The sequence below is a fragment of the Phytophthora parasitica genome (assembly GCF_000247585.1).
Source record: "Phytophthora parasitica INRA-310 unplaced genomic scaffold supercont2.33, whole genome shotgun sequence".
NCBI classification, from domain to species: domain Eukaryota; phylum Oomycota; class Peronosporomycetes; order Peronosporales; family Peronosporaceae; genus Phytophthora; species Phytophthora nicotianae.
Window position 1 is genome coordinate 393,766 of NW_008649019.1, and position 12,554 is coordinate 406,319.

A 12,554-nucleotide genomic window follows, 5' to 3' on the forward strand; every position below is an offset into this window, starting at 1 on the left:
TTTTTTTGGCGTGTGGTGATCGACATCGCCATGGTGTCGTTGCGCTCCCTCACCGCATGCAGGCGGCCAGCTCTCGCTGCAGTTCGCAGTACGCATCTTTGTTTCTACTTAACCTGTCTTCCGCTTTACTAATATTAATTTTCAATTTGTTGCAATTGCTTGTAGCCGCTGCCTTGTCCACGCAAGCCGCCAGTTTTTCTCCTAGCCGTACGTTTAACATTTTACTTCTCGTAATTCCTGGTATCTAATTCATACCACCGTCATTCTATTATATTTTTATGCAATGCTCCAGCTATTCTTCTTTCGTACGGCGACGGGTTCCTGGGTGCACTAGGCACGGGTGGCTACGAAGACGTACTGACCCCGACGCCGCTGCCGACCACGACCAATTTGTCTGTCAAGGAGATCTCCGTTGGCTGGGCCCATGCCGGCTTCATCACGAACGGCGGAGACGCCTATATCTACGGACGCACGCATTCGTTCCGTGATGTTATCCGTTCCACCAACATGCAGCGCGTGCTGCCGAAGCTCGTATGGTGGATGAATAGCTTCACGCGCGCACGCGGAGTGGACACGCTGGAGCCAGCGCTGCTGGAACTGCCTGACGGAGAGCGTGTCAAGAAGATCGTGTGCTCTACAGCGTTGACGTTCCTTTTGACCGAGAGTGGCAAGCTCTTCACGCTGGGTGCCAATGGCTATGGCCAATGCGGCATCGGAGAGGAAGGTGTCAGTGTCCAGCCGCCCACGCACGTGAACATCGACGGTGACGAAATAGTGGATATTGCTGCTGGTTATCAGCATGGTCTTGCTGTGACGAAAAACGGCACGGTGTTTAGTTGGGGCAAGGGCGAACGCGGCCAGCTTGGTTTCGGCACGGGCAATGCCGATGCGCCTCAAGAACTGATTGCGCTGAAGGGCAAGAAGATCGCCAAAGTAGGCGCTGGATTTAACCACTCGTGTGCTGTTTCGGGTAAGCTGGTATTTCCTGGGCAACGTGAATGTTCTTGATAATCTAACAGTGTTCCTTTGTTTCAGAGGATGGCGAGCTGTACTTGTGGGGTAAGCTGCTGAACCCGAAGGGAAAAACTGAGAGCAACGGTGACCAGATCACCCCGCGACTCGTGCGAACTAGTGACGCTGTGAAGCTCTTCAAATGCAGCCAATTCCACACGACTTTTATTACTGGTGAGTGCCGTTTATAATAATTTTTGTCGCTATAATCTAATACGTTCACCCTTGCTTGCCACTTGTGATAAAAGCTGACGACAAGATCTGGCTGGCGGGTCGTACGCCTTCGGGGCGCCAGGAGAAGAACGACTTTGCTCATGTGGCTTCTCAGATGCACACGACTCCGCTGCAGATCACCAACGAGCAAGTTGTGCGTACGAAGGACATCGTAAAAATCGGCAAGGGCGTGGATAAATCCTCTTTCGTCACTGGTAAGTCTCTTGCTATTGCCTTTGTATTGATAATTACTGACGGGCCACATGTTTGCAGCCGACGGCCGAGCATTTGAATGGAACTTTGAGTCTGGAATTCACCCGGTGAAAGAGCTCGCAGACCTGAAGGTGAAGTCTTTAGAGAGTGGCTTCCACTACCGCCTCCTGCTAGCTCAGCCAAAAAAGTAGACACGTGAAGGATGCGGTGGCAGTTTTGGCTTCCTCCAATACAATGGAGTACTATTACAAGTGTGCATACGCTCAGATATTGAACTCTTCCGTTGAAACGAGCTGAGGTTTGATACGCCGACGCAGACGGCCAGTATTCGGACTGTACTCTTCGCCAAGGCCTTCGTCACCGCTATCGCTCATCAAGGCCTCGAGCGCTGCCGCTTCCTCCTTTGCCTCATCGGCGATGCTTCGATCGAATGCAACTTTCTCACCGAATTCCTGCAAGCCACGGGCAGGAGACAACTGCGTGGTCTCACTTTCATCGTTGCTTTGCTTGACCGTGGATACTTCCTGCTCGAAAAGTCCGGGCGGCGCTAGCAGCGGCATAAGCTCTTGCACTTGAACATTTTCATCATCAACCTGTTCTGGTACTTTCCACAAGTAAGACACCTCGACTACATTTTCACCGTTGGTCTGCTTGCCACATTGTTTCCACATGTCAAAGCAAGTCACATTGGAGTCATCCTTGGACCACCGTTCAGTCCCATTTTTCTGGAAGAAGCACAGCATGGCCCCCTTTGGCACGAGCGACCGCACTTTTGCCCACTTCTTGCTCATGTGCGCCGTGATCTCGGAGATCTTCTTCGTCGACGACAACTTGAGCTCCACCTTCGGTCGACAGCCACAGTGTACCACGTCCGCCTTGGTCTGCTTGTCTCGCGGAACCATGCGCATCTTAATGTAAATCTTCTTCCGAGACTGTTGTGGTGTATGGAACGCAACGCCATTTCGTGTACGAGACCGAGACCGCTTATCCGTAGGAATGGGACTTGTGAAGGCGATCGATTCCACTTCATCACGACGATTCTTCTTGGTCGATCGAGGAGAGCGGTCAGTCGATGCGATGCGCTTACGCTTTAATGTCACTCCACTTGGTGAATTACAGTTGGGCTGTACAGTAGGCAAGACCTTTTTGGCATTCTCAGTGACTGAGGAGGAACCAGCACAAGGCATCAAAGAGTGTTTCTTTCGCACCATTGGGTGATGGATCTGCACACTTGATACCTCTGTAACTGGGGCGTTTCCTTTGGCGAAAAACGAGCTGAGGTTTGACCTTGACACCCATGCAGAGATGGAAGTCAGGCCAGGTGCTGGTGCGTTGCTGGAGTCTGACTTGGCCTTGAGCATCTGGCGGCGACTACGAATGATAGACTGAAGCAGCAAAGTGGCCAAGTTGGTCTTCACTGTCGCGGGCTCCGAATCGAGTGAGTAGAATCTACAGAAAATCGATTGTTAGCATCATAGGTACAATGTTGTATGTACGACAGATGAAGCAGGTACTTACTTTTCAGAGTGTCTCTTGTCAGCCATCAGTTTGCTCCAGCACCAAACTGCAATGCGCACTTGATCCGGGTTCGTCAAATCAATGTCGTTCTCCACAATCTTCAACAGCTCCGAGATATTCTGCATCACTGTAGTGTAGAATTGTCGCACTTCCATCACACTCTTGGTCCTGACTTTTGTGCTGATGGCATCAAATCGCTGCAGCAGCAACGAGCTAAAAGGAGGCACTGGCTCGCCTTCGGGTGTAGGTGGCCACTTCACCTTAAACATGGTGAAGAAGGTGTTTTGCTCCTGGTCCTGCCACGACGAGCTCCTGGTTCTAGGTCGCTTTGCCATAGTTAACGATGCTGTCTCCTTGTCGGTTCTGTTAGCTTCCATCCTGCTGGCCTGTCGAGGTGTTGTGGCTGTTGGTGCTCTCCTTAAAGGAGAACTGGTCGTCCTTCGTGTCCTAGGGCTCTTAGTCTGTCTCCGTTGCATTTTCAGTGGGCTCATAGCTACAGTGGCATCTGCGAAAGGCTCCAGAATGGGTGACAACTCCGTGTCGAAGGAGAAATCCAGTGCATCACCCAGTAGCTGAGCGTCGTGGTCTCCCAGTGCCGCATTGAGCACCGAATCTGCTGCTACAAACTGCTCTGTAGATTTGTCTGCTGTGTTTTGGCTTTTGGTGGCATTGTCTTGTGCTCTGGGGGTCGATACATCCGTGAACGCATCCATGATTGGCATATTATTAAGCTGTTCATCGTCCATCCACGCTGTATGGAATCCTGAGAGACTGTCAGCGTCAAAGGAGTCTGTGTCCAAGAAAAATTAGACGCCGAAACACCAAGAAATAACTTCGGAATCCCCCTAGAACGTACCGTGACCGATGTTGGTTGAGAAATGGTGGCTGTCTTCCATGGCTAATAGCGTGGTCGGCATGGAATGTACAAGCGTTGGAGAAGCGGAATGTAGATAATGAGATAGCGTAGAATACGCAGACGTTTGTCTTGTCACAGTAGCGGTGCTGTGGTGATCACTAACAAGTGAAGAGCAAGCGTTAAAGTTCCCGTTGCCAATTCGCGCTTTTTCACGTCTGATGAAAAAGAAAGAGAGATGTGAAATCGTACCTAGTCGAATTGCGCGCGAAAACTTTGAGTTGATTGGAACAAACCAATCACAAACGAGATCAGAACCCGCCAAAAGTCAGATGATGATAATAAGATCCCGAGTGGCATTTGAAACGAGCTAAATGTGACTAGAAATGGACTGTATTACAGCATGATAGCCCACCTATCTCGTGCATTGTACCTCATCCTCGAGACCACTGGCAACTTACAGGTACTGCTTCCGGAGCGCGAGCACGTGAGACTCCGGATCCGTCACAAGCTTGGGCTTGAAGTCGGCAATGGCGTCGATCTTCTCACGGATCTCGGGCGTGATCTTGTCCACGAACTCCATTGCCTTCAGATTCTCGTCCAACTGTTTGATACTCGTAGCACCGAGGATCACCGTCGACACGTGCGGGTTTGCAGCCACCCAAGCAATCGACAGTTGCGCCAGCGAGCAGCCCACCTCCTTGGCCACCTCAGCGAGCTTGACCACCTTGGCGATCTTCTCCTCGAGTCCGTTCGCAAGCAGATTCTTGTACAGCGGAATGGATAGACGCGAGCCCTCCGGAATGCCCTTGCTGTATTTGCCCGTAAGGATACCGGACGCCAGCGGCGACCACGTGGTGAGGCCGTAGTTGTACTTTTTGTACAGCACATCGAAGTCGTATTCGACGCGCGAGCGCTCCAGGATGTGATACTGCGGCTGGTCAAACACCTGCAGATAATATCTCTGTTAGATTTGAGGCAAGGACATCACGATAATTGCACCTACCGGACGGATCAAGCCGAGACGATCGGCAATTTCACAGGCCTCAATGATCTCCTGAGCAGTCCATTCACTAGTGCCCCAGTAGAACGCCCAGCCCTGCTCAATCACGTAGTTCATCGCGCGGACCTAGCAACATGATCGAAGCTGTCAATTCAAAAACCTCATAGTCTGTTGTGTATGACTGCAAGACCTACCGTCTCCTCCATAGGGGTAAATGGATCGGCACGGTGGCAGAAGACCAGGTCAACGTAGTCGAGTTCAAAGCGCTTAAGTGACGCCTTCATGCCCTCCACGATATGCTTGCGGCTGTTGCCACCCTGGTTTGGGCCTGGCTTCGTTCCGAAGAAGAGCTTGGTGCTGATCACCAGGTCCTCGCGTGTCCAGGCACCGCGCTCGATACCGGCCTTCACCACTTTGCCCATAACGAGTTCAGAACAACCGTTCTCGTACACTTCAGCATTGTCGAAGAAGTTGATACCCTGCTTGTAGGCGTGCTCCATGATGCTGTAGGCCTTCTCGAAATCGAGTTGCGCATCGAAGGTGACCCAACTGCCGAATGACAAGCGAGAGACCAGCAAGCCCGAGTTTCCAAGGAAACGGTACTTCATGTTATGCGGCGTCGTGGTGCTCATGGTCAACCGCGGAGGAAGAGGTGCTGCTGTGTCTCAAGCGGATTGAGTTGTGAGGCTCCGAAACGAAAGTCTGACGTACTTGTAGGTAGTAGTAGTAGATCCCAACACCAAGATGCTATTGCTTGAGTTGCACCATGGTCTCACCAAACTAGAGCTTTCGTCGGAGGTGACGTGGGGTTAATGAAAACAGGTAAGATGGAGACTGGTTCAAGCAGCACCTCGTCGACTGAAGGCGATGCGAGGACTGGTTGATCCGGCGGTGCAAAACTCGGACAAGCAAAGCATAGACAGGAATGCTTCCCACCGAATTTCGTAAACTCTCCAGTCGACGTCAACGACCGCGACTACAAACACAATTGAAGCACCGGAAGTCAGAGCGTGAATTGGCATCATCAAGCCACCACGTATCGTGCTCCACAATATCAATTACAAAACTACAAGGGGAACCTTTGGATTTATATTCTTTTCGAGGCAACCAAACAGCAAAAATTGCGATGCCTCTTTCTCAAGCGCAGTCCGCAGCTGAGCTAGTATGATGACCGTCTAGATATAAACTGGCTTCCCGGTTGGCGAAAATGCAAACTACGTTTACAGCCACTTCTGGCGTAGGTTGATCACGTGGGGCTCAGCCTGAGGCACAAGCTTGGGCTTGAAGTCGGCAATGGCGTCGATCTTCTTGCGGATCTCGGGGGTGATCTTGTCCACGAACTCCATAGCCTTCAGGTTCTCATCCAGCTGCTTGATGCTGGTAGCACCGAGGATCACCGTGGACACGTGCGGGTTTGCAGCCACCCAAGCAATCGACAGTTGCGCCAGCGAGCAGCCCACCTCCTTGGCCACCTCAGCGAGCTTGTCCGCCTTGGCGACCTTCTCCTCCAGGCCGTTCGATAGCATCTGCTTGTACGATGGCATGGACAGACGCGAGCCGTCCGGAATGCCCTTGCTGTACTTGCCCGTAAGGATACCGGATGCCAACGGAGACCACGTGGTGAGGCCGTAGTTGTACTTTTTGTACAGCACGTCGAAGTCGTACTCAACACGCGAGCGCTCCAAGATGTGGTACTGCGGCTGGTCGTACACAGGACGGATCAAGCCGAGGCGGTCAGCGATCTCGCAGGCCTCGATGATATCCTTGGCGCACCATTCGCTGGTACCCCAGTAGAAGGCCCATCCCTGCTCAATCACGAAGTTCATGGCACGCACGGTCTCCTCAATGGGCGTGGCGGGGTCCGGACGGTGGCAGAAGACAAGGTCAACATAGTCCAGGTCGAAACGCTTGAGGGAGGCCTTCATGCCCTCCACAATGTGCTTGCGGCTGTTGCCCACGTCGTTGGGGCCAGACTTGGTGCCGAAGAAGAGCTTGGTGCTGATCACCAGGTCCTCGCGCTCCCACACCTTACGCTCGATACCCGCCTTCACCACTTTGCCCATGATGAGCTCCGACTGGCCGTTGGCGTACACCTCAGCGTTATCGAAGAAGTTGACGCCGTTCTTGTAGGCGTGCTCCATGATGCTGTAGGCCTTCTCGAAGTCCAACTGGTTGTCGAAGGTCACCCAACTGCCGAACGACAAGCGAGACACCAGCAGGCCGGTGTTGCCCAGGAAACGGTACTTCATGTTGTGCGCGGGTGCGGCCATCGTGGTGGGAGTATATTCCAAAGTGTCTTCGGCTTGTGCACTTTGAGGCAAATTTGATAATGGCACCTGAGTCAGCTGCTGACAATGCGATCTTCATAAACATTTATGCGGACACTTGGAGTTTGTAAGCAGCTACTGAATGAAAGTTTGGAGTAGATAGCCAATGGGAGGCGAGAATTTTGAAAGGGATCAGGTATCCGAAGTGTGCATATTTGATGTGTGTATGATGAGCGTCACGACACGGTGTCGGACACCAGCAACACCTTTAGCGCGCAGCAGGACTCCTGCCCAGGAGGCCCCTGACAGGAGCTCGTGGATGGCAGTGCCAGCCTGGCACCATAATTGCCACTGCCCCCGCAATCACCGGTGCATGCAGTGTTGTGTTGAGCGTTGAGGACATTGAAAAAGTGTACTTTATCGCGAAGGTGCCTTCGAGTTGCACGTACTTACTATATAAACACGGTCTTAGTGCTTGAGTTACCCGCAAAAGCCGCCGGCATTCGGTCGTGTGGCTAACTGCAGTCTATAGTACGGCTGCCTAAATCGATTCGACTGCGTGAACAATCACGTGACAATATTGAAGACGATGCACACGTGACCAGGACACACCACATTTTGAGAATTCGATGGCGCAATGATTATCCAGCTCATAAAGATTATGATGGTACGGTGAAGACGAGCAGGATGCATTCATTTTCCAATTAGCGTCCTCTCAAGCAAAACACTTCGTCCTCTAGTTCCTCCCAACCCAAGCAATCGTCCGAAATGAGCACCGTTGCTAAACCCACCAACCGCATGACCTACCGATTCCTGGGCAGCACCGGGCTGCTGGTGTCCAAGCTGTCCCTCGGTAGCTACGTCACGTTCGACACGCAACTCGATTTTGAAAAGTCTTACGCTCTCATGGAGACTGCTTTCAAGCACGGCGTGAATTTCTTCGACAGTGCTGAAGCGTACGCGGACGGTCAGTCGGAAGTTTTCATGGGCAAGATCATCAAAACCGGTATCGAACGCAATCTTTGGAACCGCGAGGACCTCGTGATCAGTACCAAGATCTTCTTCAGCGCTAAAAACTTTGCTGGTCTAGCGGGGCCGAACGACCAGGGCCTCAGTCGCAAGCACATCATCGAAGGCACGAAGGCTTCGCTCAAACGCTTCGATTTGGACTACGTGGACCTGATCTTCTGCCACCGCCAGGATCCATACACACCCATGGAGGAGACGGTAAGATTAGCGATTTCTTCATGAAAGTTTGTATTTCTAACAATTCCCCGTAAAAATGTTGCGAAACCAGGTTCGCGCGATGAACTATGTAATTCAGCAAGGCTGGGCATTGTACTGGGGGACCAGTGAATGGAACGCGGACGAAATTGTTGAGGCCTGTGAGGTGGCTGACCGCCTTGGCCTGATCCGACCGGTATGCAACAAGTGAACTCGGCGAATATCGTCTGTGCCTGACTTACGCTCCTTTATGCAGGCGTTTGACCAAACCCGCTACAACATTCTCGATCGCAACCGTGTTGACTACAATTTTGTCGACCTGTACAAGGTGAGTCATGAAAAACAGGGAAACACAAATCACGAAACTATTGTGCTGTACTGAACATAATTATTTGTGCATGTAGAAATACAAATACGGAGTGGCTGCGTTCTACCCTCTGGCTGGTGGTGTGCTTACTGGCAAGTATAGCAAGGGAATCCCGGAAGGCTCGCGCATGTCCGTTCCAGCGTTCACGAATATGCTGTCGAATGGACTGGAAGAGAAAACTACGAAATCTCTGCAGCTTGCAGAAGTTGCGAAGGAGATCGGCTGCTCGCTGCCTCAGCTTGCTATTGCCTGGAGCGTCGCTAATGAGAATGTGTCGACATGTCTGATGGGTGCGTCGAAGATTGAGCAGCTCGAAGAGAACCTGAAGTCGCTGGAGTTTGTTGACAAGATCACGCCCGAGATTCGCGCGAAGATTGATGCCATCGCTGACTTTAAGCCGGCTTTGCCTACGATCCAACCGCTCGTGCATCAGCTCCGTCAAAGATGGCTCTAAACGAGTGCTCCCTTGCTATGAGTTTGAGGATTGATGCAGCCAAGCAAATTGAAAACTGTAGTCGGCACCTGCAGCATTAACCGAAATAAAGATTTAATCACACCGACTACCAAAACTATTTAAACTTCTCTTACCGAAATGTACCAGAGATGACTGTACAACGTACAATACCCATAGAACCAGCTTCGATTGCACCATTTTCCACTGGTTCCGCAGCACGAACCCTAGCTGACATACCGGGGAGTACTTAATCGATTTGCGAAGCACGAATTCAAGCACAAGAATCGAAATGAACTCTAGGAACCCATACAAAAGCACGTTCGACAGAGTACTTTGCAATCCAGCAGCGCCCATATCCGCGAGTTGCGGGTAATATACACGGTTTGGGAGATAGGACATGGCGCCAACGTAAATGGCTAATCAAAACAAGCATGAGCTTAGTTAGATGTACTGACAGCGAAATACAAAACAAGTAAGACTGACAGTAGACAACCGGAACGATGACCTCTGTGTACTCGACCAGGATCATAAACTCCACCAAATGTAGCAGACGTGCCACCTTGTGAACATACACGACCTTTATCTTTTCCAGTCGATATTCAAGTGTTTCAGGCGGAGGTGTACAACATTTAATGTCGGCTTCCGTGGGTTGATCTTCTCGAGGTTCTTGTGACTTCGAGGTCGAATCGTGTACAGCTACAGATGTTCTTGCTTTCGAATGCGGATGTACTTTATTATCTCGACGAAAACACCACAAAGTTGCGCTTTGTTTGCTTGATCTCTTTGAATGCTGATCAAGCGTATCTTTATCAAATCCACTCATGTGCTTTAGAATTGAACACGCACGTGTCATGGCATTCATGCTTGGATTTACTGTCGGCTCTGGACCCCGCACCAACGCTTCATTTAAGTCTAATTGCCTCTTAATTTCCTTCAGTTCTCGAAGCATGAGCAAGACTTCACGCAGAGAAATAGCGATATGCAGAAGATCAGCTGCCATTATAACCGCAATTGTGAGCTTTGTAGAGGAGTTTTGCATGCAAAACGACGCGAAAAGCGCATTGAAGACTTCGACGTTGAAGATCACAATTTCAGGCTTCATGTCCGTCTGCGATCGAATGTAGCGGCTGATTCCGTTCTTGATAGTCATCTTGATGACGTGCAACAGTAGCGAGAATGCGGCCTGGGCCACATGTGACAGTTTTGTAAAGCAGTAGATGTAAAACGGGTATATCACGATCATGGACATTTGAATCACGAATACTTTTAACCCGTCTACAATTTGCCCTTGCACTCTTGTGTCGGCTCGGACGTGTTTTACCCAACTAATTGCAAAGCAACTCAGGAGTAGAGTCGTCCAAACGGGGGCGCCCATAACCATCAGGAATGGAACTGGAAAACCGATGATATGAGACAACGAGTAGCAATAAAGCATTACACCAGTGCTGACAAGAAGAGTTACACCAAAACCGCGAGCTTGAGTCATTGGTAGCTTGGGCATCATCTCACGGAACTGCACGACAAATGACAAAGTGAAGAACCACACAACCATCGACCCACGCAACCAGAAAACCATATTGGAGTCTGTCCCAACTTCGGGGGAATTCAAGGGCGTGAAGTCAGCGAGAATTACCGTGAATAGGCATGGAAGTGGGGTAAATAGGATAATTGCTGTTAACCCTGGAATACTGGCGGTGTTTGAGTAGTTCTGAAGTTCAAGCAATCGCTCAGCAGAATAGTGACCGTGCAGTTCCACCTGGAGAGTATCCCACGCATCAATACTCCGAGTGCGCCACCTGTGAAAATGTCCAGACATATTGCTGCTACAGAATCTTGAACCTCGGAAACGATTGAGGCCTCAAGCGCTCGTTGGATGTCCCCCCTAATTTGAGTGCTGAACCGAACTTAGTTCACTCGAAATGTGAGGACAAGGACAAGGGACGACGATGGATTTCACCAATGGTTTATCGATGATACTAAATAAAGTTACATCGGAGCTGTGTGCGTTGACAACTGGCTTGTGGGATAGAAACGTCAACCGAAACGGGGCTATAGTTTTGACTTAACTTCACGTAGATTTTCGTTTTCAAAATAAAGTTGCATAAACGAGTCTTTTCCATCGATTAGAAACACGATAGAAATTCGCTTGCTCGCTTAGAAATGGATTTTTCAGGTTGAAGTTGCATAGACGAGTCGAAGTCTATTGGCCGTTTAGAAATAGAGAAACTCCACTAGAAGTGTAGTGTTTCCAGTGGTAGACATCGAATGACGGGCATTGCCCGGGGCAACCAATGCAAAGGTGACAACGTCATGCTCGGTGCAGCTATCGATAGTAAGATAACCGAGCCAAAGAGTCTTGTTACATGTTGTAAGGTATGATCGTATCATGCTGCTGCGCTCTCTGATTCGCGCGTGTCTTGCTCCCGCTATTTTTCGAAAACTAACGGCTACCTCTAGGCTCGAAGCAGCCTCTGACGAAGTAGCACCAAAGAGCACTTCTCGTGTAGGCGTGCATGGCTGCAGCTACGAGAGGAATTGAGCTCAAGTTGCACACGAATTACTTGCGTACACTTTCCAGTAGTGAGGGAGGTTGAGTTTCAATTCATGTGCTGCACTGCTCGAGTACGAAGTACACGTCTATCTACGCGTTTTTTTAAAATCAGGATTTACAAATGCATTGAGCATTAAAACAAAAACTATTGGATCATACCGAATTCATCGTCATTTTCGTTTTTGTTCACGCAGCGCTATCGTAGTTGCACCTTTTCAAAAGCGAGCTAATATCAACTTGATGGTAGAAGCCATTCAAGAGGACATTGCATTCAAATAAGGTTGCGACTGTGCGCGACATCGGGGATCGCGCCAAGCCGCAAACAAAAATCAAAAACAAAGAAAGCTCGACGTATAACAACACCAAAGCACACTTTTCTGTCAACAACTAGCATTAAAAATCAATACGCAGCAACAGCTGCCGCCTCAACGTTCGACAACGTCACTGCTCATACACACATGAACTAACGCACTCGAGAGCCTCATATTTGCTAGCTTGCTTCGCCAGCCTGGCCTCAGTTGTCTTGTTCCGGATAGCAGAACCCTCGAAGAAGTGCAACCAGTTTTTCGGTCCCTTAGGCGCCGGGAACGGGTGAGCTCTTCTTCAGCTTCAGAGCCGCCTGCGCGGCCGCCAGACGAGCGATCATCACGCGCATTGGAGAGCACGACACGTACTTGAGACCCACCCTCTCAAAGAACTCGATCGACTGCGGGTCTCCGCCGTGCTCGCCGCAGATGCCCAACTCGATCTTGGGACGCGTCGCGCGACCACGCTCCACGGCCAGACGCACCAGTTCGCCCACGCCCTCCTGGTCCAGCGTCTCGAACGGATCCTTCTCCAGCACGCCATGTTTCACATAGTATGAGAGGAACTTGGCCTG

At 50.5% G+C, this 12,554-nt stretch overlaps 7 protein-coding genes across 12 annotated transcripts; 3 read left to right on the forward strand and 4 right to left on the reverse strand.

Annotated features, from left to right (window-relative positions):
• Positions 1–11: 11 nt before the first annotated feature.
• Positions 12–2,949, forward strand: PPTG_13562 (hypothetical protein). 3 transcript variants are annotated; one of them, XM_008909323.1, is made up of 6 exons: positions 12–88; positions 166–207; positions 293–970; positions 1,036–1,185; positions 1,260–1,439; positions 1,498–2,949. In XM_008909323.1, exons 1-6 carry the CDS (start codon positions 31–33, stop codon positions 1,626–1,628), a joined length of 1,239 nt encoding a protein of 412 aa, XP_008907571.1. In that variant the 5' UTR covers positions 12–30; the 3' UTR covers positions 1,629–2,949. The 3 variants fall into 3 exon arrangements, with proteins under 3 accessions (XP_008907571.1, XP_008907572.1, XP_008907573.1); XM_008909324.1 differs by having other exon boundaries at positions 1,036–1,439; XM_008909325.1 differs by lacking the exon at positions 12–88 and having other exon boundaries at positions 92–207.
• Positions 1,153–4,020, reverse strand: PPTG_13563 (hypothetical protein). 3 transcript variants are annotated; one of them, XM_008909328.1, is made up of 4 exons: positions 3,812–4,020; positions 2,956–3,745; positions 2,646–2,886; positions 1,300–2,561 (listed from the first exon to the last, which is right to left on the reverse strand). In XM_008909328.1, the coding sequence occupies exons 1-4, from the start codon at positions 3,870–3,872 to the stop codon at positions 1,701–1,703; spliced, it is 1,953 nt and encodes a 650-aa protein (XP_008907576.1). In that variant the 5' UTR covers positions 3,873–4,020; the 3' UTR covers positions 1,300–1,700. The 3 variants fall into 3 exon arrangements, with proteins under 3 accessions (XP_008907574.1, XP_008907576.1, XP_008907575.1); XM_008909327.1 differs by having other exon boundaries at positions 1,300–2,579; XM_008909326.1 differs by having other exon boundaries at positions 1,153–2,886.
• A 163-nt stretch (positions 4,021–4,183) lies between these two features.
• On the reverse strand, positions 4,184–7,128 carry PPTG_23238 (hypothetical protein). Its single transcript, XM_008909329.1, has 4 exons — positions 6,965–7,128; positions 5,006–5,323; positions 4,815–4,937; positions 4,184–4,757 (listed from the first exon to the last, which is right to left on the reverse strand). Exons 1-4 carry the CDS (start codon positions 7,079–7,081, stop codon positions 4,266–4,268), a joined length of 1,050 nt encoding a protein of 349 aa, XP_008907577.1. The 5' UTR covers positions 7,082–7,128; the 3' UTR covers positions 4,184–4,265.
• Positions 7,129–7,306: 178 nt separating this feature from the next.
• Positions 7,307–9,298, forward strand: PPTG_13566 (hypothetical protein). Its single transcript, XM_008909330.1, has 4 exons — positions 7,307–8,305; positions 8,376–8,498; positions 8,559–8,630; positions 8,707–9,298. The coding sequence occupies exons 1-4, from the start codon at positions 7,847–7,849 to the stop codon at positions 9,121–9,123; spliced, it is 1,071 nt and encodes a 356-aa protein (XP_008907578.1). The 5' UTR covers positions 7,307–7,846; the 3' UTR covers positions 9,124–9,298.
• On the reverse strand, positions 8,661–11,035 carry PPTG_13567. 2 transcript variants are annotated; one of them, XM_008909332.1, is made up of 4 exons: positions 10,388–11,035; positions 9,607–10,306; positions 9,258–9,539; positions 8,661–9,191 (listed from the first exon to the last, which is right to left on the reverse strand). In XM_008909332.1, exons 1-4 carry the CDS (start codon positions 10,937–10,939, stop codon positions 9,139–9,141), a joined length of 1,587 nt encoding a protein of 528 aa, XP_008907580.1. In that variant the 5' UTR covers positions 10,940–11,035; the 3' UTR covers positions 8,661–9,138. The 2 variants fall into 2 exon arrangements, with proteins under 2 accessions (XP_008907580.1, XP_008907579.1); XM_008909331.1 differs by having other exon boundaries at positions 9,607–11,035.
• A 353-nt stretch (positions 11,036–11,388) lies between these two features.
• PPTG_23239 (hypothetical protein) lies at positions 11,389–11,953 on the forward strand (the record flags this gene model as incomplete). The annotated part of the gene is made up of 2 exons (XM_008909333.1): positions 11,389–11,455; positions 11,922–11,953. The coding sequence occupies 2 exons, from the start codon at positions 11,389–11,391 to the stop codon at positions 11,951–11,953; spliced, it is 99 nt and encodes a 32-aa protein (XP_008907581.1).
• A 366-nt stretch (positions 11,954–12,319) lies between these two features.
• PPTG_13568 (hypothetical protein) lies at positions 12,320–12,523 on the reverse strand (the record flags this gene model as incomplete). The annotated part of the gene is made up of 1 exon (XM_008909334.1): positions 12,320–12,523. The coding sequence occupies one exon, from the start codon at positions 12,521–12,523 to the stop codon at positions 12,320–12,322; it is 204 nt and encodes a 67-aa protein (XP_008907582.1).
• Positions 12,524–12,554: the final 31 nt, after the last annotated feature.